The sequence below is a fragment of the Sapajus apella genome, unplaced genomic scaffold, assembly GCF_009761245.1.
Source record: "Sapajus apella isolate SASKATOON/1434 unplaced genomic scaffold, GSC_monkey_1.0 scaffold67, whole genome shotgun sequence".
Lineage (NCBI taxonomy): Eukaryota > Metazoa > Chordata > Mammalia > Primates > Cebidae > Sapajus > Sapajus apella.
Window position 1 is genome coordinate 10,890,932 of NW_022437007.1, and position 24,209 is coordinate 10,915,140.

The 24,209-nt window shown below is 39.1% G+C and overlaps 1 protein-coding gene and 1 pseudogene across 2 annotated transcripts in view; both read left to right on the forward strand.

Moving 5' to 3' along the window:
- The window catches only part of DCHS2 (dachsous cadherin-related 2), a 272,685-nt gene extending 258,080 nt beyond the window's left edge, over positions 1 to 14,605 (forward strand). The window contains exons 17-20 of the mRNA XM_032248619.1: positions 3,191 to 3,321; positions 5,468 to 5,754; positions 6,976 to 7,108; positions 9,284 to 14,605. Coding sequence (XP_032104510.1) covers positions 3,191 to 3,321; positions 5,468 to 5,754; positions 6,976 to 7,108; positions 9,284 to 11,907 — 3,175 coding nt within the window. The 3' untranslated portion in view covers positions 11,908 to 14,605. The remainder of the gene's footprint in view (positions 1 to 3,190; positions 3,322 to 5,467; positions 5,755 to 6,975; positions 7,109 to 9,283) is intronic.
- A 7,013-nt stretch (positions 14,606 to 21,618) lies between these two features.
- Positions 21,619 to 23,119, forward strand: LOC116530519 (annotated as a pseudogene). The gene has a single exon (XR_004260042.1). The product of XR_004260042.1 is annotated as a protein FAM183BP-like (transcript).
- Positions 23,120 to 24,209: the final 1,090 nt, after the last annotated feature.

The following is a 24,209-nucleotide window of genomic DNA, read 5'->3' on the forward strand; positions in this document are numbered from 1 at the left end:
CAGAGATTTCCTATGTATTTCTGCCCATACACATGCACAGCCTCCCCCATTATCAAAATCCCCACTGGAGTGGAGCATTTGTTAAATTTGATGAAGCTACATTGACACGTCATTATAACTTGTTTGCAGTTTTCAGTGGGATCTACTCTTGGTGTACATTCTGAGTGGATTTTAATCTCTGATTTCCTTCAGTCCGCTCATTCGCAACCACTCTTGAATCTGCTTGTATCTTCCAGAAATTGTTGATATTTCTTATCATTCCGCCCACTAATATTGTCCCTCATTTTTTTAGCTTTATGGACTTATAACTCATTACAAAAGGATTTTGATATCATTTTAACAGAATCTTGAGAGGAAGAGAAGGTAAAACCTGTGTAGTTGCTTACTATCTTTAACCAGAAATCACAGTTTTTATTTTCATAGTTATTTTTGATGGCGGCTGATTTTTTTTGTTTTTTTAGAGTTTCAGAAAAATAGAAAATTCTTGCTAGACATTTAAGATATAATTGAGAGTTTTGAAAAATTCTCTACCAACAAGTTTAGTACTTGTTAAGGGAATCAAAAAGATCCTGCCTAGTCAAAGGCCTCACTTAAAGTTTAACATGGTAAAAGACACTTCCCATGGTTGATAAAGTGAGAAAAAAAATGCTCTGAACTTAAAAGCCTTAGAATGGGCCTGTTCTAAATCTGGTCAGTTTCATTTATTGTCTCTATTGATAATAGTAATCAGGGAACAGCTGTGGAACATGGAGTGAGCTGGACTGGCTACAACCAACAGCTTCCCAACAACGGCCAAAGAGCCATCATAGATGGCTTGAAGTCTTGCAGAGGTTATGTGTAGAATATCTGCACATCTACCTTCATATTTTTTTTATCTGTTCTTCAAGTCATTGAGAAACCTTTTCCTTTCCCATTTATTTTGATGCTAAACAATACATTTCTCTCCATATCAAAGAATCTCACTTCTTGTTAATCTGACAAGACATTATGTAGGGTGCCTGAAGTTGTAACATTGTAAAATAAGGATAATTATGGCTGCAGTAGAAGAGTTAAACTTTGATGTCTTGGTTGAGATGTTAGATGACATTGGGAGGGACAAGCAGCAGGGGAGAAAGCAGAATGAGTTCATTATTTTTGGTAAAATATTTCCATATGTAGCTGACTGACGTTCATTACTAAGTTTCCACATAGAATTATTCCAGAAATTAGGCTACAGAAGTGTGAGATTCAGGTGGTTGTTCTACTAATATTTCAATTCTGATAGTGCAGAAGGCAGCCTGTGTTCTTCATGAATAATAGACAAGCACTGGTCATTTCATTTTAAGTGGAATTCAAACCACAAAATAGTTGATGTTTATGTCATTTTAAAATTCAGGATTGCAAAGAGAAAGAACATTTATCAAGTGAGCAAACAATGAAAAAAAGGAGAAGTGTATCAACTTTCAAGTCTTAGTTTCTTAGAAGGTAGTCCCCACAACTAGTTAAGACTAATTCCACTTCTGAAATAAAGAGAGTCTTCTAATTAATAACTCATTTTATAATTCATCTGCCCTCCTGGCCTTCCTCGTGTTTAGAGGGGAGTGAAAAATAAGCCAATAATTATACATTAGAATGTGACATATACACAATAAAGAGAGGTATGTTCAATGAGTAACGTGAAGCACAGGTTTTCAGTTGACCAAGACATGAGCCTGAATCCCAGCTCTGTCATATAATATGTATATAACCTTGGGCAAATCTTGAGAAACCAACGTTCAATACTTACTAAAGAAAAGCAAATAAGGCAGCTCCCTGCCCTTAAGAAACTTACAGAAGAGGTAGACAAATATGTTATTTAGGAAAAAGAGTGATGATTGCTATGGCAGAAGAATGTACAGGGTGCTAGGGGAATACATAAAGGTGCATTTAAATCAAATGAAATGTCCATGAAAACTTGGCAGAGATGTGAACTTTGAAAAACCAAGAAGGTGTAAGGGGTGGGATTCCAAGTAAAAGCAAGGACATAAAAGTTTATGTGGACATGTTCAGGGGTTGGTCAACCTCTTAGAGACAAGAAGAACCAAAGAAGGGTTTTAAATGGGAAGGTCAGGTTTTTAAATTAGGATTTTAGTTAGAGCAATTGAGAGCAATATAGAGGGTAGATGGAACAAGAGGAGACTCACAATAGGGTGGTTCGTAATTTATCAGATACTCCTGGTGAGGAAGAATACAATACGCATAGAGCATTCCAGGTAAAAATGGTGAGGGACTGAGGCTACAGGGGACTGGCTTGTCCGGGTTTGCTTGGGACTTTAGTGGATGTAGCACTGAAAGTTCCAAGTCCCAGTTTACCTGGACTATCTTGGTTTTAAAAACATCGCAAGTCTCATGTCCCAGGAAATTCTTCACACACAGACAAAGCAAAATATGCTGAAGGTAGAAGAGAAATGGCTGGGAACACTAATCCAAGTGACATCCAGGAGGTAATACTGATAGGACACAGAATTAGTTGGTTGTTGGAAGAGTGGTGAGAGAGAGGGAGAAGATGAAGATACTAATAAGGTTTGTAGTTTGTTTGATGGAGAAGCTCACTGTAGCATTATCCAAGAGAGATTATATCAGTACATGTAAATTCTTTCAGATCACGGACTTTTACCTCTACTTCACAATCCTAGCCAATCATGCAACTTCTGTATGTGTGTTCATCGTAGCGGTGTGCTGTCTTAATTCTAGCATTTTGATTGATTTGCTATTTGGATCAAAAAATATCGGTACAAAGCAATATTTTAGTGGCTACATCTTTCATTGGTTCCATAAGATGGAAATACGTAGCAATACCAAGACCACAGCATGACAAGGTGGAGACAGTCTACTTACTCAAAGTACAGGTATTGGTATTTCTATTTTTTTAGATTATTCTCTGCAGGTCAGGATTGAATTTTACAGTCTGGCTCTCCAAAACGGTCCATTTTGACATTAATGCCTCATGATTCCTGGCAGCTTGCTGAATTTAGTTCTCTGAACATGTCAAAAACAAACTTCAGTGTACCATTCTTATAAAACACATTTTAAATGTTTCCATTTAGAAAATCCAAGAAAGAAAAGTAGCTAGTCAGCTCATCTTAAAATTTTCAACTAGATATTTGATATTTATGTTGTTTTTCTAATTCCTGGATGATGAATCACATCCTTTCATTCTTTCCTAAACCAGCTTGATTGTCCAAGCCACAGATAAAGGGATGCCCAGGCTTTCTGATACAACTGTGATCAAGATACAGGTGACTGATATAAATGACAATGCCCCAGCTTTTCTCCACTCTGAAGCAGTGGAAATTGCAGAAGGTAAGTGTGACAATTTGGCATAGCGGTTTTGTATAACATTATTTTCTATTTTCTTTAGCCAGACACTGTATTAAACACGAGTGCTGATTCTCAACAACCATGCAAGCTAGATCATTTTTTGTCTTCCTTTTGCAGAGTAGAAAATGGATGGTCATAAGTTAAATATTAAATGTCAAAGGAGTAAAATGTTAAAGCTGCGATTTGCACTCAGATCAGTGGAGGCCAAGTCCCCATGCTCTAATCGTCATTCCTTACAGTATCTGTTCACATACAGACATTTCTCACAAATTAAATCTACTCTATGAAGAAGTATATTTTTGTTTACTGTGATAACCATTGTGAGCCTCCTCTAAGAAGAATCAGCATTCATAACTCTGTCAGTCTTTTCAGGATACTAATAACAAGTAATTAGATGTTTAATGAAGTGAATTAGATGTTTATTGCACAAAGCCATCGTTTTTCCCAGAATAACCTAATCTTCAACGTTTGTATCACACTAATTGTAGAGGCTGAAACTGGAAAGTTTTTAAGTGAGATGCTTGTTAATTTTTTTTTTTTTTTGAGGCCAAGTCTCACTCTGTTGCCCAAGCTGGAGGGCAGTGGTGCGATCTTGGCTCACTGCAGCCTCTGCCTCCTGGGTTCAAGCAATTCTCCTGCATCAGCCTCCCAAGTAGCTGGGACTACAGGCATGTGCCACCATGCAGGGCTAATTTTTGTATTTTTTGTAAGATGGGGTTTCACTATATTAGCCAGGCTGGTCTTGAACTCCTGACCTCATGATCTTTCCACCTTGGCCTCCCAGATTTTGGGGATTACAGGTGTGAGCCACCACGCCCATCCAGTTAATTTTCATTATTTGGATCTGTGGATTATCCAATGATCCCATAGTCTGTGGACCCAAGGTTGTCCATGGTCAATGGCTGCGCTGGTGAAACACAACCTGAGTCTTTATAGTTGAAGTTGAAAATAATGGGGGTCCCTTGCTTGCCTCTCTACTTCATTCTTAATGCTAAACTAATTCCTAAAAATGTTTCCAACATTTTATTATATTCACTTTCTAAACAAATTACAACCATCACCTCTCACAGAGGGAAATAGTCCAGAAATGTTTATTCATAGAGGTATCTACAAATATTATAGCCTACAAATAAAAGAAATTATCCAGTTCTGCCTCTCATATATTTGATATATTTTCATTTGATTTTATGGAAGGTTCTATTTTTCAGCACATGCAATTAGTGTTAAACTATAGCAATGGGCCTAATATACATATATCACAAGAAGAAACTACATAAATCAAAACATGCTGAATGGGGTATGGTGTGGAAGCTAGTGCACATTGAGAGTGTTCAAGCTTGAAAATGGAAAATTATGAGTTTCATATACAGTGGAACTATTCTGAGCATCTTGGCATATTCTTTCCACCTGTACCATATCGGTAAGCTTAAAACAAAGTCCCTTTCATGGGCTGTTTAGGCTAGAGAACATATGTGGTGAGTGAGGCATTGAGCATGTCATCTATTTTGTAATTTTTTGGTGAATAATATTCGAGATTTGCTTTCCTCACTAGTTCTATGTAGACTTTGTTTTTCTATAGTCTTAATAATTTTGAGATTTAAGGAAAAAAAGCAGTGTGTGCACCATTCTAAAAGAAATAATTGTTCAAAAATAAATTTAAGGAAATAAGTATCTAATTCTAAGATTAGTGCCCAAATATTTAAACTGACCTACTTTTGACAATGTCATATTTTGTAATAATGTTCTGAGTAATACCCTTCATCCCATTCACATACCCCATGAAGATACGATTTTGATACAGAAACTGTATATTGTAAATAAGTGGCTTAGAATGTTTTCTTGTTACTAGAATTGTGTTGTAAGCATATGATGAAAATAATGTGATATAAAAATTAAATATACCCTACCTCCTCAATTCCCTACTCAGTGGTAAATTTTCACTTTTATTGGGCTCATAAATTCTTCAGAGTTTTTGTTCAGTGAGTAATGAGATTTGTACGAGAAATCAGGCCAAGAAAGAGTAAATCACGTTGGACTTAGAATAAAAACACTTGGATGGAATTATGAAATAAATGTATTTCAAAGGATGAATTTTAATGGAGACTGACACTGGTCATGACTATTTCAGATTCTTTGCCTGGTGTAATTGTGACTCATGTGTCAGTCCATGATGTGGATTTGAATTCAGCTTTCATATTCAGTTTTGCCAAAGAGAGTAATCCTGGAACCAAGTTTGCTATTGATCCAAACACTGGAGTGGTGGTGTTGGTGAAAACACTGGATTTTGAAGAAGTGACTGAATATCGGCTGCTCATCCAAATTTCTGATTCAGTGCACCGCACAGAGGGAGCACTCATAGTCCGTGTGCTGGACGTCAACGATAATCCACCAGTGTTTTCTCAAGAATTCTATCAGGTAAAGGGCTTAAAGGGATGCTGAAACCACAGCCAAAACTAGAAAGAATAGAGAATGATGTAAGCCTTCCATCGCCAACAGACTGATTCAAACAGACAGCATTCACTGTTTTTAGTGCCTAAGTTAATGCTGTGGGTTTTATACTTAATATCATGGAGTCTATAAATACATATGGAAATGGAAGTCTCATCTGACTTAGTTTACTACGTATATATTTTTTTTACTTTTTAGAGGGTGTAGTCCAGTGTTTCATGACAATTGGAACCTACCTAATATTTGCAAACCCACTGATAAGATTGTTTGCATTATCAGCAGTTAATTTGGGAAAATTCTTTCTTTCATAGACATATTTTTGGAATGCATTGATTAAAATTTTACAGAAAAACACCATAAACAAAACTATAAATTGGAAATTTTGGCTTTTAGAGCATAGTATATGTTTATAGAAGTAAGGGCCAGGATAGCATTCAACTCAATATTGCGAATGGACTCCAGAACTTTTGAATGTAGCAAATGCAAGATTTAAGTATAAACACAAGGGGAGGTTAACCTAAGCAATGATCCCCTGTGAAGGCTTGCTTGAATTACGCCACGCTGTCATATAATACATTAGTGAATGTATTAACTATCTTCTGCCACATAGGAATAGTTTAGAAGAAATTTTTTATAATGAGAAAAATGGAATAAAATAATTTTTAAAACTTATTTTTTTCTGGCCAGGTGTGGCAGCTCACCCCTGTAATCCCAGCACTTTGGGAGGCCAAGGTGGGCAGATCACCTGAGATTAGGAGTTCAAGACCAGCCTGGCCAACATGATGTAACCACGTCTCTACTAAAAATATAAAAATTAGCCTGGCGTGGTGGTGGGCACCTGTAGTAGCAGCTACTCAGGAGGCTGAGGCAGGAGAGCTACTTGAACCCAGGAGGCAGAGGTTGCAGTGAGTCAAGATCGCACCACTGCACTCCAGCCTGGGCAATAAGAGTGAAACTTTGTTTCAAAAACAAAACAAACAGTATCTTTTTTTCCCCCCGGATTCCAGGGACTATTCACACAATATTTTTAATATGTCAATTCCATAAATTAATATGTCTAATAAAGTCAGGTTGTATTGTATGGTTTCCATAATCAAAATGAATAAAATGACCTCAAGTTCTGGCCCTGTTTGTAAAAATATCTTCAGCCTTTAAACACAATGTCTCTATTTTTCTCTTTTCCCTCAGGCCACAGTTCCTGAATTAATACCTGTGGGGTATTCAGTGCTGGCTGTGTCAGCCACAGACTTAGAAAACAATGTGAACATTTCTTACAGAATTCTTTCCTCTTCTAAGGAATTCTCCATTGATCCTAAGAATGGTGAGTTATTTATAGTTGCATTAGTGCTCATAGGTTGGAATTTCAAAGTGGAAACCTGAAGTAACCCTTTCTAAATGCCCCTAAAAAAGTCCCTCCCACCCCCCAACCTCCCCCTCCCCCCCCCCCCCCCCCCCCCCCACGGAATAAGAAGCATGGCTCTTGAATTACTCTTCACATCAAGTGCTGCAGTAGCCAATGCCAGTGTTAGTACTCTTCTCCAACATCTCAGTGGCTGGAAAGCAAAAGTCCCTGGTTAAATGCTGCTAAATGCTCACAAATTCAGAGACCCCGGTATAATAAACACTCAGGTTCATTCACCCAACTAAGCTCAGTTCAGGCAATTATCCCGGGAATCAGCAGGAATCAAAATGATGTTGAATGGATTATTCTGTGCTGAAGACTTCGTCTTACTAGAGTTTGGATGCTTTTCCCCAAGCCAATTTAAAAAAAATCAGTAATAGCATTATGTGTTCAATAAGCATAAGAATAATTTAAAAAGGAAAATTATTTAAGCATCTCTATCAACTAGAAACCATTGTGGTATTTTGGTTTATCTGATGCTTCCCAAAGCTTTTTGTCTTTTTGTCAGAGACCAAGACATTTGTGGTTGTGAAATGCATTCAGACAAGTGATTCCACATTCAATTAAACAGTATATAGAGAAAGTTTAACAGTGAGTGAACATTAAAAGCTAAATTTTATAAAGAGGAATAATTAGCAAAACAATGTCCTTAGCAGAGCACAATGGAAAATAATAGGGCCTGGGACACATCACACTCTGTGTTCCCCATCTCTATCCACCATTGCATCATTTCACAAGTGAGAGTTCATTTAAAAATCAACCTTGGGATTACCTGAAAGGGGAATTTAGTCCCAAAATACCAGCATGAAGCCCACCTGGTGTTGTAAATGGAGAAGTATATCATGTATCATGTTGCCCGTGGATGAATGATTACTCCATGAACACAAACATATCATGTTCTCTCTCTCTCTCTCTCTCTCTCTCTCTCTCTCTCTCGTCTCATATGATGGCAACTGCCACCTTGGCCACAGCAGATCACAGTGTGCAAGTCCTTCTGAGCACTCAATCCTTAACAACACTTTCATTTGACATGTGCTATCGACAAATTTTGCACTGAGCTGTTGATTCAAATATTTTTTAAACATTAAATGACAGTCTATTTAGTTCATAGTGGGACTCTAATTGAAATGTGGCATTTAAATGTCAACATTCTGTATTCTTTTTTAGTGACCATCCTTAAGACACATTTATCTTAAAAATGTTTTAGCACATATATTTATAAAAACTATATATTTCTGTATTTACCACAATAAACTCTTGTTAACTACATTCAGCAATAAGGGAAAAATCAACTTGCATGACCTTTAGGAAAGCTCATCTCAATAGTAACTCAGCATTATCATTTTTACTGCTTTCATTTGGCTCAAGTGTCCACAAGTATTTCTAGAATAAGTATCATTTTATTTTATTTTATATTATTATTTGTGGAGATGGAGTCTCATTCTGTCGCCTAGGCTGGAGTGCAGCAGCATGATCTCGGCCCACTGCAACCTCTGCCTCACAGGTTCAATCAATTCTCCTGCCTCAGCCTCCCAAGTAGCTGGGACTACAGGCATGTGCCACCACGTCCGGCTAATATTTGTGTTTTTAGCAGAGACGGAGTTTCACTATGTTGGCCAGGATGGCCTCGATCTCCTGACCTCGTGATCTGCCCGCATCGGTCTCCCAAAGTGCTGGGATTCCGGGTGTGAGCCACCGTGCCTTGCCCAGAATAAGTATCTTTATGACAGAATATCTCTATACATGTGTTTGTGGGTAGTAGAATCAGGTATAAATTTTACAAAAATTTTTTTTAAGAATAGTGGAACAACTTACTCTACAAAAATATAATTCAGAGAAATTTGTGGCAAAAGCAACCTCTAGCTGCACACATATTTCACAGAGTGAATGTCATGATTATTATTTCTGTATCTTACATGTTATAAACATATACATATATACAATAATGTGTATTTCTATTTGGAGTTCTTAAGGTTGTAACAAATCTAACAAAGACTTGAACACATATTAGTAGACATTCAGTAATCATCTGCTGATTAAATGGATCATGAAACTGTACCTCCTAATGCTGAAATCCTATGTCTTATTTTTCAGGCACAATATTTACTACCAGTCCCATATTGCTTCTGGATAAAATATCAACAACTCAATTTCTTGTTGAAGCCAGTGATGGTGGAAATCCTGAGCTGAGAGCTCTTACATTAGTGGAGATAAGAATACAAGATATGAACAATCATGCCCCCGAGTTCACAGTCAAATCCTATAATCTTAGCCTAAGGGAGGATGCTCTGATTGGAAGCACGCTTGTTACATTTTCAAATATTGACCATGACTGGACCCCTGAAAACACATATGTTGAATATTCCATCATCAGTGGCAATTTACAGAACAATTTTCATGTGGAAACTAATTTCATTCATTCAGGATATCCTTATAAGCAAGTCGCTTACCTTGTGTTGCTTCACAGTCTGGACAGAGAAGCAAGTGCTAGCCATGAGATTGTCATTCTAGCATCTAACAGTGGCTGCCCTCCATTGAGTGCCACAGCTGTCATATCAATACAAGTACTTGATGTCAATGACAATCCTCCAAACTTCAGCAGCCTGAGCTATCACACCTATGTCAAGGAAAGCACCCCTTTAGGGAGTCACATCACTGTGGTCTCAGCAAATGATCGTGACACAGGGTCACATGCAGAAATCATCTACCACATCATCTCTGGAAATGAGAAGGGACATTTTTATTTAGAAGAAAACACTGGAGTTCTTTATTTGATTAAACCTCTGGATTATGAAGAAATGACAAAATTCACCTTAACTGTCCAAGCTTCAGATGCAGAAAAGAAACACTTTTCTTTTGCAGTTGTGTTTGTCAATATCCTGGACGATAACGACCATGCACCTCAGTTTCTGTTTTCAAGTTTCAGCTGTGTTGTTCCTGAAAATCTGCCTGTTTCCTCGACCATATGCTCCATCAATGCTCTGGATTTTGATGCAGGTCCGTATGGAGAATTGACCTATTCTATTGTATCACTGTGTTTACTCATTCATGGAATGCCTTACGTTCATGATCTCTTCCTCATTGACGCTTTGACAGGGGATATTCATGCTAAGCAAATCCTTGACTATGAAAATGTCAATAAATACTGCCTCACAGTCCAAGCCAAAGACAAAGGTGGTGCAACAGCCTCTTTAGTGGTCTGGGTGGATATTGAAGGGATAGATGAATTTGAACCCATTTTCACTCAAGATCAGTATCTTTTCACCCTCCCAGAAAAGAACAAAGACAGACAGTTGATTGGAAGAGTGGAAGCCTCAGATGCAGACGCTGGTATTGATGGAGTCATTCTTTACTCTCTTGGAACATCATCTCCTTTCTTTTCAGTAAATAAAACCAATGGAAATATTTATTTGATTAGAGCCCTTCCCCTAATAAAAAGTCAAGTCAACAAACAAGACATCATGGAAATGAAAATAATCGCTCATAGCCCCAAACCAGACTCCAAGTTTGCATCTTGCACCGTTTTTGTGAATGTGTCTTTCTCCTCTGAAGGAACACACTTGGCAGTGTTCGCCAGCAGCTTTTCAATCAGCCTGGTGGTCTCCTTTTTAGTGTTTCTGATACTCATCTGCATTCTAATTGTGCTGATTTTAAGACATAAACAAAAAGACACAATAAACAATTATGAGGAGAAGAAAACCTCATCTTTAGATATGGACTTGAAAGTTACCAGGGATCCCAATGTGCTCAAAGCCTTCCAGAAAACCGACGGCTGCAGTAACAAGGTGGTGCCCGTGGATGCCACGCAGGAATGGTTGAGTTTAATTAGTGTCATGGAGAAGGACATTGTCGATTTGTACAGACACTCAAACTCCAGTGGCCACTGTTCTGTGGAAGGAGAAACTGCAGAAGACAAGGAAATCCAGAGGATAAATGAGCATCCCTACAGAAAGGGCTCAGACTCAGTTCTGAGTGACTGCGAGTCCAGGGTGTCAGACTCGGGTATCCCCAGGGACTCGGACCAGCTCTCCTGCCTGTCTGGGGAAACCGATGTGATGGTGACTGCTGAAACAGCAGATGCCAGCCAAACGCTTGGGGAAGGAGATCAAGGGGAAGGCTGCAGTACCATCTGTGCTCAAAATAATGTGTTACCCCAGACAGTTCAGAAGAGAGAGGCAAAAGAGAGCATCCTGGCTGATGCTAGAAAAGAGTCTGTCTTTATTTCAGGTGATCAAGAAGTAAGGTGTGCAGCTCTTTCAACTCAGACAACCTCTGATCATGATGGAAGAGGCAACTATCACTGGAATTATCTTCTTAGTTGGGAACCCAAGTTCCAACCTCTTGCCTCAGTATTTAATGATATTGCGAAACTAAAGGATGAACATGTGCATATGCCTGGCATTCCAAAAGAGAAGAAATCTTTTGTTTTTCCACCCCCTTTGATAACAGCAATAGCCCAGCCTGGGATTAAAGCAGTCCCACCAAGAATGCCAGCAGTAACCCTGGGGCAGGTGCCTCCGAAACACCCACGCTCTCCCATCCCCTATCATCTTGGTTCTCTGCCAGAAGCCATGACTCCCAGTTTTTCTCCATCTCTTTCCCTATTGACCATGCAGCGTCCTGCCTTGTCTCCACTGTTATCAGAAGGAGAATTATTAGGAACATACATCAGTGGTACATGCCATGAACTTAAAGTAGAAGATGAAATTGAAGTATAAAACCACTGGGATGCCAAGTACCTGGTCGCCATCAGTCATGAATAAATGAACAAAACATTCTCAGCCAGCAACTCAAGATTGGGCTTATTTTTATCTAAAAGCAAGTGATATACTTTAGTCAGAGTTTTTAAAACCTCCCCATTAAAGTTTCTTGAATTTCTTCCAGCCTTAATGAAAAATTATTTCCTCTTTTAATCCTTATGTGTTGCTCTCAGGACTCACATTTGTGTATATCAAGTAGTGTATATTCTGTCATACTTCTTGTCTGTATGATTAGACTTCCAAAGGACACACTGAACTTAACTGACTGCCAGGATGTTTATACTGTAACAAAGTATAGTGTACTCTGGTCACATTGCTGCTGATTACACTGCTATATCTAAAACAAATTAGTAAAGGCAAAATATGGGATAAGTTTAGGTCAGAACGTATTATAACAGACAGGGGAAGTCTAAATGGATAAACTTTAGTTTTAAGATAAAGTAGCAGTCGGTGGATCTCATATATTTAGAGGAGTATTTCTCCATTTGTTTCCCCAAATATCACACCTGTAGAGTTTAGCCATAATTGAAGTTCAATTTGGAGTCTTTTGGAAATCTAATGAGAAATTAAGAATGGAATTTGTCATAACTCTGTGCCAATAAGGCGAAAACAAATAAGATAATTATTCCTGATTAAATAAACCAGAAACGCATGTTCATGATAGAGGGCCAGGATTGATACTCACAGCATTTATGTGATTTGCTATCACCTGAGATATATTATCTTGGCCTTTACAAGCAGAATGGCTTTTTTTTTTCCAGGCCTTGTCTTATAAATCGCTGTGAGTAAAGACATTAAACTTCAAAAATTAATTTATAGAAATTTGTCATTTTATTTTCTTCTAGATACAGTCTTTTTGTGTGAAATAATTTATCCACACAGTGTCAGTTTTTAAAGTTTGTGTAGATAAAATCATGTTATTAGCTAATGATAAATCTCATAGAGTAATTTAGCAATATATTTTTAAATGAAGTTTTTTATGGAAATGTTTCTCCTACAAAAGTTAAAAAGTCAGAAGTCTTTTAACCATTCGCTCACACTCATGTGCAGCTTTAACTGTCAATAGGTGGAGCAGTTTGGCACATGGTTAAAATGACTCTGTACAACTACTATTTTAGAAATATAGCAGTGCTATATGGTGCTCATATACAGTGCTCTAGCCTTCTTTCTGATGAGTCTGGGAATCCCACGAAGATTCTCATCCCTCTAAGGAAGGCGGAGTGCATCCTGACGATGGTGGTCCAGAAGTCATCTTCCCATGGTTGGCACCAGGGCCAGGTATTAGGCTAACAGTTGAGGAATTCTAATGTGAAATCTAAAGGGTATTGTGTGGCTTTCTTAGTAGTTAGGATGGGCTTCTACTACAGAAATGGTTCTTTTGTGTTTTTCTTCCGTAGGCATCATCTGTGAAATTTTGTGACATAATTAATTTCTCTTTACTAAAAAATAATGCAGGGTGCAGTGTTTGATATCTGGTTTTGTAGATAAATAATTCTATAGCTTCCTGTGCTGATATTATCTATTATATATCTATGCTGACTCAAACTGAGAACAAATGTATAAAACTACATTACAAACTGTATGAAACATGAAGGTTTTTTAATAAACCTAAAATCTTAGGAAAATCCCTGTGGAGTGGGAAATTTAAATAGTGTGAGACTGATACATGTTTCTCCTTTTCTTCCTGGAATCTGGGGAAGAAGATTTCATGACTTATGTAAAAAAAACAAAACAAAACAAAAAAACCAACACAGTTAATCATTTATGTGTTCCACTATTTATTATCTTTTTGACTCTTTTGAAAACACTGCTTTGAGCATAGAAAGAAAGTCTATACTGTTTTTCCTAATTGCGTATGGAAGTTTTCTTTTCACAACAGAATTACTTCTGGAAACTAAGAACATTTTGTTGTTTTTAATTAAACAGGTTCTTTATTTACTATGCTTAAAAAGAGTTATTCATCTACCTATTTCCTAAGTTATTTATTACTGTGATTTATTTACTCATTATGGATGTGATTCTGTATATTTTCTAGCCATTTCATAAAAAAAGAAGACATGTAGTTGTTGTTAGAGCTTCTTACCAATATTTAATGGACTTTTAATTGATAGATTTATTAATCTGTATCCAGTGCCACACCACCACCAAACAAGTACTACGAGGGGGATTGTGGGTAAAAATGTGAACACTCTGGTTAAGTGTTTGCAATAAATCGTGTGTCAGCCCTTTCAACTAGAGTGCTTTTTTTTCCTAAGTAAACAATATAATTTGTACATTTTTCCTTCAAGTTTAATATTAATTTGCCTCATACGTTCTGGGGTACTTTGCTGATCTATGCACTGGCTTTAGCACTCTGGAGGGGGTACAGAACTTGTTAGTGGAAAATCATATTAAGCCCCAAATTCATAAGCTATAAAATAAAAGATAGTTGTCTCTTGTGGAATTTTGGCTGCCTGAAATTCTGGACTGTCTTGTTGGCAGCCTTAAAATACTGGTGTAAATCAGTACCAAATGGATATCAAAATTCCATGTCCTAGTAGTAATCATCGAATTGGCTTCCAAAACAGATTCCTGGGCAAAGAAAAAGAAAAATGCTGTATCTTTAGGTATTTGATCGTTTAACTCTTTTAAACATTATGAAAATGCACTCTACACTACTGCTGCCTCCATGTACTCATATTCAGTCTACAATAGACGTCTAGTTGAGACAGGATTGTGTTTCTCAGTGCCTTTACTTTAGCCCTCCTTGCTGTGCTTTCCAGAAGCTACAGCAATGATTCGATTGTACATTTTAAAGTTGTTTTCATCCAAACATATACTATGTTACTTTTGTTTTACCATTCTATACATACCTTAACTTTGAAAAGCAAAACATAACTAAGGATCTAAGATAATCCACTTCAAAGCAATAAAATACATGGAGTTCATATGGTCAGTGTATTTCTCACATGATATACCAGATAAGCTAATTGGGTTTATTTTCACAGCATGTTTTACTTGAGCGGAAAGGTATAGAGCTGTCTATTTGGTCGTAACTGAAGGAAGTTAGAATGGAAGATGGTCCTGTACAGGAGGGATACTGGGATCAGTGGAGTTGCAGAAGCTTTGCTTAGGACCTAACTAGGCATTTCAGTGGGAGTTTTTACCCATTATAAAGATGGCAGGAGAGAAGGGAAAGAGGAAGGAAGGTGGAGAAGGAGGGAGGGACAGAAGAGAAATGGACAATTAAATTTTAAAATGAATAATTAGCACACAAGTAGAGAAATGCAAGAAGGTAGATGGGTAATGACTTGTAAAATGTAATTTTTAGCATATGAAGATTTTTCTGAATCATTTGCCCTTCATAGATGCATCCTTGTGAGCAATCTCTTCTCCTTCCATTCTGTTCCTCCCAAATCTCTCCCTCCATGGTCTGACAATTTAAATGTAACAAGCAGTGACTCTAAAGCTAGATGACAATGAATAAGAATACATTTGACCATGAAAACTTCCATTTATTGTGTTTTCTTGGGTGAATTTCAGAACCAAACGGTAGGAATTATTACCTTATTTCCCACTCTACATTGGCATTGAGAGTGCCATGGTTTTAAGTAGTTGCCTTTATTCATATAAACAAGTAAATGGACATTCAGAAGGCAGTGTGTCAGAATGTAGAATTTCATTACCTAATCTTTTTTCCTGGTTGCCGTTTTTAAAATCAGTGCATGCTTGATGGTTTTGAGTTTATGTTTAAATATTACATTTTATATCACTTTTAAACCACAGTATAAAATAACACAAGGGCATGGTCAATAGTTTGTTCTCAAACATTGTCAATTTTATTTGAATTCTGGTGATCTAAATTATTTTGATTCCACATAGATCAAATAAATCTGTCTATTAGAAACAGAATGTGCCTATCTTAGAAAGATCCAGCCCAAAGTAGCTGGAATATCAAACTATACCTTTCTCTTTTAAACTCAGCACTTAGCTATTTGATGACAATTAGCACTTCCTACTGTTTTGGTCTATATAACTTTACTCATTTCACCCAAAGCATTTGCTAAACCAAAGCTGTGAAGTGAGTAATAGAGAGGGGGAAAGTGTGCCAAATAAATAGCAGATGCACAAGTACATCTCTTGAATGAGAAAGCATTATTTTGGTTAGAAAACTAAATAAATGGATTTCGTTGTTAGATAGTAAACCCTCAGGGCCTGGTCTCCACTTGCATTATGAAGTACAGATGGTTTTTAGAATGAATGAATACATATGTGAACGGACGCAGAGGGTACCATAATGCGACGGTGTGATACACAGCCTTGAACCCAGTAGATGAGAAAGCTACAATAGTTCTGTGATTTTAGCCAATTAAAAAGCAGAGAGAAAGTAAGTCCAAACATTTTATCAAAATATTATAGAATATCTTAGAAAACGCCAAAGGAATAGAAATTTCTTCTGTAATTTTTTTTTCTCTCTCTCTGCCTTCCTCACAATATACACGAATATCTTGTGAAGTTTAGACATAAAAGAAACAAGCTATGTATGACATTCAAAAGCATATTGTTTGAGACAGCAACATGACATGACCAAGCACATTGGTTTAATTTAATTTCTAATCCCATAATAAACTATAATTGCCCTATAGCAGAATGGCAGAATGAAGTTCTATCAGTATGAGAACAAAATGCAGTTCAGTAGATATGCCTAGAATGTTTACATCAAAATTTATCAATATTTAAAGTACAAACAACATACAGAATTCATGAGGGATATTCTATATGTGCCTATACTTAATGTGTGTCAAGGGTAACATTCTAAACAAGTACAGATCATCTCATAAATGTGTGCCGAGGTATTAGGGAAGAGAGTAAACATGAAATTTCTCCTCACACATGAAACAAATAATTCTCAGAAAAACCAGTGAGATAGGATAGAAAGACAGTGTAGTATGATGTCTCCAAAATCAAGTAAAGAAAGTGGTTTAGGTTTTCGTCACGGCAAAATGGCAGCCTCAGTGCAGACTTTTAAACCATTCCAATTCCCCTAAATTGATTAGAGCACCGAGAATAGTGAAAGTAAAACCTCATGGACACCTTCAACATAAACAAGGCTCATTCTTACAAACTCTAGAATATGAGCAGGCAAGAAAAATTACCAACTTTTGGCAGTAACAGAGAGGAGAAAAGGGGGAACTTCCAACATTCTGTGAGCCACGGTAACAAGACTCAGCAAGTACTCACCTACTAAAGCGGAAGTCTGCTGTTGGATGGAAACCCGGCAGGCAGGTCGGGGAATAATTGCCAAAACTCGAGTGAGGTTACAGAGCAGCAACTCTGTAGAAGGGTGTAGCAAAAGTAAAGTGAAACTAGATTATGCTGGAGTACTCAAGTCCCAGAGCCTCTAGAAATAGCCAACCAAGATTTCTACTCAAGTCCCAGAGCCTCTAGAAATAGCCAACCAATATTTCTACTCAAGTCCCAGAGCCTCTAGAAATAGCCAACCAAGATTTCTACTTAAGTCCCAGAGCCTCTAGAAATAGCCAACCAAGATTTCCCTCTGGAAGAACAGAACCCCACACTAAGTAAAGTCTGCTGAAAATAGAATTCAAAGTCATATAAACAGAAAATGTAGAGAAGTCCTATATATAAAGGAAAGAAGGGACCAGAGAAAGCAGAAGTACAAAGAGGTCCTATTTGTAAATATCAGAAACAAAAGAAGGGGCTTTAAGACAAGCATGTCTAGGAAGGCCGTTCTGGTCTGCCACCACCCCTGTATTATAAATGTCTGGCAAGAAACTGGAAGGATGAAGGAAGGCGAAGCAGAGTCTTTTTCTCTCGCTCCATCTCAGTCAGAATCTCAGGCACCAGCTCCCCATTGTTTAAAGCATTATCTCCATTCCCACTGGACAGGCCTGCCAGGATTCCAGATTCCTTCAGGCAACTCTGGCCCGAGTCAGGGCTCCTCTGTCCTGTCAGCCCAGGGACTGGCTGTTGGGCTAATCTTGAAGTGTCTTAATGTCATTTGTTATCTTAGCTCTTACATGAACAGTGAAACTGAATTCCTTCATTCAATTGCTCTTGTTTCAAATACTCATGAGAAATATATTTCCTGAGTTTATACAAAGAAGAGATGGCTGTCTGTTACCTTCATATGCAAATGACGACCTAGCATGATGTAAAATTCCTGAGCTGCATGTGTTTGTTTTACGGAAGTTTGGAGCAGTGCTTCTTATATGTTAGCCATGCATCTGAATCACCTGGAGGGCATATTAAGATACTGATTTCTGAGTTCCACCTCTAGAGAACTGAAATTAGTATGTCTGGGATAGTGATCCATAGTGGTCCAGGATTTGGCTTTTTTTTTTTTTTTTCTGAGACACAGCTTTGCTCTTGTTGCACAGGCTGGAGTGCAGTGGTGCATTCTCCGCTCACTGCAACCTCCGCCTCCCGGGTTCAAGGGATTCTCTTGCGTCAATTTCCGGAATAGCTGGGACTGCAGGTAACTGCCACCACACGTGGCTAATTTTTGTATTTTTAGTAGAGACAGGGTTTTGCCATGTTGGCCAGGCTTGTCTCGCACCTCTGACCTCAGGCTTATCTCAAACCTCTGATTCACCTGCTTCGACCTCCCAAAGTGCTGGGATTACAAGCTGAGCCACTGCACCTGGCCCACGATTTGGCATTCTAACAAGACCCCAGGTGATACTGAAGCTGTCAGCCTACAGACCACATTCAAGTGGCATTCCTCTGAAACTTGCTTCACTATCTGCTAGCATTTAATGCTACCTAGAAGATGTCTGAATTCAGCCTCAGTTTTTAAGCTTAATAGGTGACAGGCGTATTCATAAGGCTATCCTTAACCTTGTAGTTCAGAAAATTTTCCAGAATATCGTGGCATTAGCCACCAACTGAAAATTTTCTGTTTGATCTGATGCTCGCTACCTTCCTTCATTTTAGAGAAAATATCTTCTAAAATCTTTTTAAGAATTTATTTGTTTCTGTTTCGTTTGTTCTATCCTCTATTTGAGGCAGAACCACCAAACTATCCACATGTTGGCCTCCACTATGGCTCCCTCATGCATGGTGGTTCTCCCAGGTTTCATGAGCCTTGGGAGAAGCCCCGCTAAGCCCAGTTCTTCAAATAATTGATGGATTGGGAAGAAAACTAGGCACTCTGGTAGCTTTGTCCTCACATACATTTCTTCCAAATCTGTTTACTTGGAAAGTAACTCAGCCAGCCAACCATGGGTCAGGCTGCTTGCAGAACCTGTGTCTGCATAATGGTAAGTTCATGTAGGTACCTGCTATTTCTTGATCCTGACACCAGTGCTGTTCTGTGGTGAGGAACTGAGCTCATTTCCTTTCTTGGCTTTCTGAGATTCTTAAGCTCTGTTCTCCAAATTGAAGGAACCTTAGAAAGATCTTCAGAAATTCCTGTGCTTTCTCTTCCTTCACTGCCTGCAACATGCTCTGAGGTACTATATGTTGACTCTTCCTTCAACCTGGTCAAAAGTAAACAATCTATTGGCTGTTGTTTACAATCAGTGTGATATTGTTTGGCTGTGTCCCCACCCAAATCTCATCTTGAATTGTACCTCCCACAATTTCCTCATGTCATGGGAGGGACCTGGTGGGAGGTAATTGAATCATGGGGGATACGGGTTTTTCCTTTGCTGTTCTCATGATGGTAAGTCTCATGAGACCTGATGGCTTTATAAAGGGGAGTTCCCCTGCACATGTTCCCTTGCCTGCCACCATGTAAGATGTGCCTTTGCTCCTCCTTTTCTTTCTTCCATGATTATGAGGCCTCCCCAGCCACATGGAACTGTGAGTTTATTAAACCTCTTTTTCTTTGTAAATTACACAGTCTCAGGTATATCTTTATTAACAGCATGAGAACAGACTAATACACACTGAGAATAGAGAACATACTTGTTTTCTGAACAGACAAATTTTTCTGCACTATGCGTTAACATCTTTGTTTATTTAGGTGATTATACAGGAGGTGTAACGTTTTTATTTCCCAGTAAATTTTCTTTCCTAGTTTAAAGATGACTCATAAGGAGCAAGAAATTTTCCAATGCAAATAGAGGAATAATGCAGTGTGGTTTTCAAGGAGTCAGGAGGAGCAAGGAGAATCTATAAACCACATTCTTACTCTGAAGTACTTCAGGGTTTGACAGAATTAGTAGTTTCTACTTGAGAGACAAAGGAAGCAATGTCCTTAAGAGAAACCCCAAGTTACAGTTAAAGCAAGAAGAGGCAAGGAACTGTCAATAAAGAAGCAGTCTATGGAAAAAGGGAAGTTTGATAATCATGTGGCTGGACTTCCAAAGCACAATGGAAAGTTTTATGCAGCATGGGAAGGAAAGGGTGTTGGGCCAAGGGAGAAAATTCAGAATCTTACGGTGATACAAGCACAAGAGAGAACAGGGAACCAAAGGAGCCTATGATTCAAATGGCATTCAAAGAAACTAGGAATGCTCAGCAGAGAGGGCTGCTACTTCAGACAAAAGAAAGGGGATGGGTGCAGCAGCTTCCTTCATCATCTGATGGAGTTAGGCATCTCAGATAGTGATCCAGGAAGTCCACCTCTAGTCATTAGGTGCTCAGGAGTGGGCAGTCATCCTCCCAGCTTGGACGCTGGGTTTCTGGTTCCAGTGAAGATTAAGGCATCAAACCAAGGGAGCACAGGGACCAAGAGGTAAGCTACAAAAAGTACAGCTCTTCTCTGAGGCATGACCTACAAGATCCTGTCCAGAGACACAGGGGGAGGTAATGGTGCTGGTCAGCGTTTTGGGCTATTTTGTTCTCCATCCTACCTGCCCCTCTTTTTGGCCCAAGTTCTAGAGTCGCCTGCTCACCCACCCCCTGCCTGTCTATGGTGGTTCCCTCTCTGGTCTTTAGCATCCGCACTGATAAAATGAACATAACATCTCTAATCATGCACATTCATGCAGTGAGGCAGATAATGTGAAAGGGATTTGAATAATGTAGTAAGGGCAAGAGACTAGGATACTGTGTTCCCATTTCCCAATTCCCGCTTCAGAACTGCTCTCCTAGGCCCCAAGCCCCTTCCTCTATATTGGCCCCCCTTGATCACTCTTTGCCTATAGAGGGGCAAAACTACATGATATCCCAAGAACAGAGACCCATATTACAACTCCCATTTCTTTTCTTTGCTCTTTCTCGTGATCACTCTTAAACCAAGAAACTGAGACCATTTCCCGGATTGGTGGGGATTGGTGGGGGGCCTCCTCACTAGAACAAAAGGGAGCGTGTACATTTCATAATAGGCGTTCTGTGATTAAATGTCCCCAGGAGATAAATGTGCATTTCATAATAGGCGTTCTGTGATGAAATGTCCCCAGGAGATAAATGTGCATTTCATAATAGGCATTCTGTGATGAAATGTCCCCAGGAGATAAATGCTGGAGTCGGTCTTAGTACATCTCAGTTACTCATTTTGACACGTTTGGACAAGTGAGTTACTACCACGCTCGTTTGGAAAAATGACTAGAAAGCTACCTCCGATTTCTCAGCCACAACCCCAGGCTCCATTTCTTTCTGTTCGTTCCCGCTCTCGTGTTCCAGCCCTCCTTCCTTCGCTTACGCCTCAAACTTCCTGCCATAAGCCTCCTCTCCAGGGCCATCCACGTTGTTCGGTTTTCCAACCTACCCGTTTGCCGCAGCTGACTAATGTTGCCCCTTCCCAGTACCCAACCTCCCTGAACTCCCTGCACAGCTCTTCCTGTGATACCTCCAGAGCATCGGCGTGCCACCGCCCTGCTCGTAAGTCACCCCTTTCCCAGTGCCCCCGTATCTTTCCCCCTCGCCCTCCCCATAGTCCTTCTTACTAGTCCCCTGTACTCTAGTCCCCACCCCCTTTCCAGCCACCCACAACCAGACCTGACGGATTACAAATCTCACCCTGGAGAGATGGTTTCCCTCCTACTGGGGCAGTTCTCAGGCAACTGAGAATTGCCAGGAGTGTGGATTCCCAGCAGCGACCTGGCGGACACAGGGAATCCAACACCATGGCAAGCGAGCATTCGGCCTGGCCTGCGCCTTTCCTCTCCTGCCTGGGCCACCAGCCTGCACAAGCTCTGCATTTGAACTGGCTTCTCCAGAGAACTTGGGCTGTGACTACAGAGCGAACTGCAGGACCAGGGGCAAAGAAGGTGGAGGAGTGAAGATCTGTTATCAAGGAGGGAAGTGATTGGCCAACGTGAGGTCCAGTTCTGTTTATTATCTTTTGGGTCTGCCACCTGATGGCAAGTCTTTTTCCTGGCATTATCCAGAGGCGGTTCTAGTAACGAGGCTGGGTTCGGAGAGGGCAGAGCGGTATCATAAGAACGCTGTTGCCTGGTGACGGAGTGGGGCACCGTTGCCTGGAGATGCAGGCAACGGTAAGAGGACGCTGAGAGAGCGCAGGACCCACCCTCATCCTCACCCCCACCCAGCAGCTCCAAGGCCATGGTGGGACACCCGCAGGAGAGGGTGGCCACAGATGAGGTCCGTCAGAACCAGATCTTGTGGGAGCTGTACGTCAAAGAGTTACGAACCCAGAAACTCTACACGCAGTGCCACTTGAATCCCCTGCGTAAGGTTCACAAGATTAACCAGGAAGCCCATGTCTTGGCATAATAACCTGGAGGAACCTGCAGATGCCAGGTTTCTGAATCTCATTCACCATGCTGCCCAGGGGCCAAAGAAGTGCCTGGAGGCACAGACTGAAAACCAGGAAATTGGATGGGACTCAGAGTCCTTGGTCGACCGAGAATGCAGCAACCACAGGCTGAACCACTTCAGGGTATACAACGACATCACTCTGTACAAAGCTAAAACGTGGAGCTTGGGAGAAGATGATCCCCACAAGTAGCATCTCAGCGGTGGAGTCAGTCCCTGGATTTAATGTCCTAAGTATCCACTGCAGTATAAAAGTAAATATTATTTTAACCCCCAAACCCTGTCCATAATTCATGGATAATGGCAGAAATTAGGAAGCATGAAAAATATGCAGAAGAAGGAAATAAAAATTGCCAGTCACAAAAGATCACAGATTTTATTTTTGTTTATGTGAAATTTCCAGAAAAAGCAATATATATAGAGAGACAGAAAGTAGATTAGTGGGGCTTAGAGGTTGGTGAGTTGGGAGAAGATGGGGAATGACTGCTAATGAGTATGGGGCTTCTTTTTTGGTAATGAAAATGTTCTAAAATTAATTGTAGTGGTGGTTATATGACTGTGAATATACTAAAATCTATTGATTGTATACTTTAAATAGGTGAATTATTATGTGATCTATGAATTATATTATATATAAATTATATATCAATAAATGAGTTAAAATACAGTAACTGAAACTTAAGAACTCAATGTTTGCATCAGATTAGATACAGAAGAAGAGAGGGTTAGTAAATTAGAAGATATATCAAATAAAAATATACAGACTGAAAAACAGAGAGATGTTTGGAAAATACTGAAAAGAAAATAAGGGGTGAGTGGAACAAGGTAAAAAGGTCTAACATAGGCCTTAATTTATTACTCATAGATTCCATCTGTAATTGGAATCTCAAAAAGAGAATTGAGATAATAGGCCAGCAGAAATATTTGATAAGAAAGTAGCTGAGAGTCTTTCAAAACTGATATCAAATCACAATTGTGTAAGTGCTACACACCACAGACATGATAAATTAAAAAATAAAATAACCAAGCACATTGCAGCAAAATTGTTATAAAACAAAATATAAGTATCTTAAAAGCATTCAGAGAGAAATGACATGTTATATTCAAAGAACTGAGTGCATATGGAAATATAACACATGATAAAGACCACACATTAAATTAAGAAAAGAGAAATTTTTAACTCAGTGCGGTTGATATAACTGGCAGAGTTATATGAAAAAAAGATTAAAGTGATTCATATGACACACCAGGATAAACTATACAAATGAATACAAGTAAATACTAGAAGAAAACGTAAGTGTATACTTTAATAAGCTGGGAATAGGAAACTATTTTCTAATAAACTCAGAATTCAGAATTAATAACAGAAATTCATGACAAATTTGACTAAAAAATATTTTGCATGGCAAAAACAATCTCTAAATCAATTACAGTGTTCAGGAGGATGGGTTCCCTGGCCTCAGGTCAACCTTGCAATGTGAAAGGTTGGGTCACGTGATTGGCAAGCACTTGGTGGAGAAAGGCCAGTTCCTCAAAGGAACATATGTCTGTCACTATTACATCATCAATTCAATACTATTTTTCATGTTGCA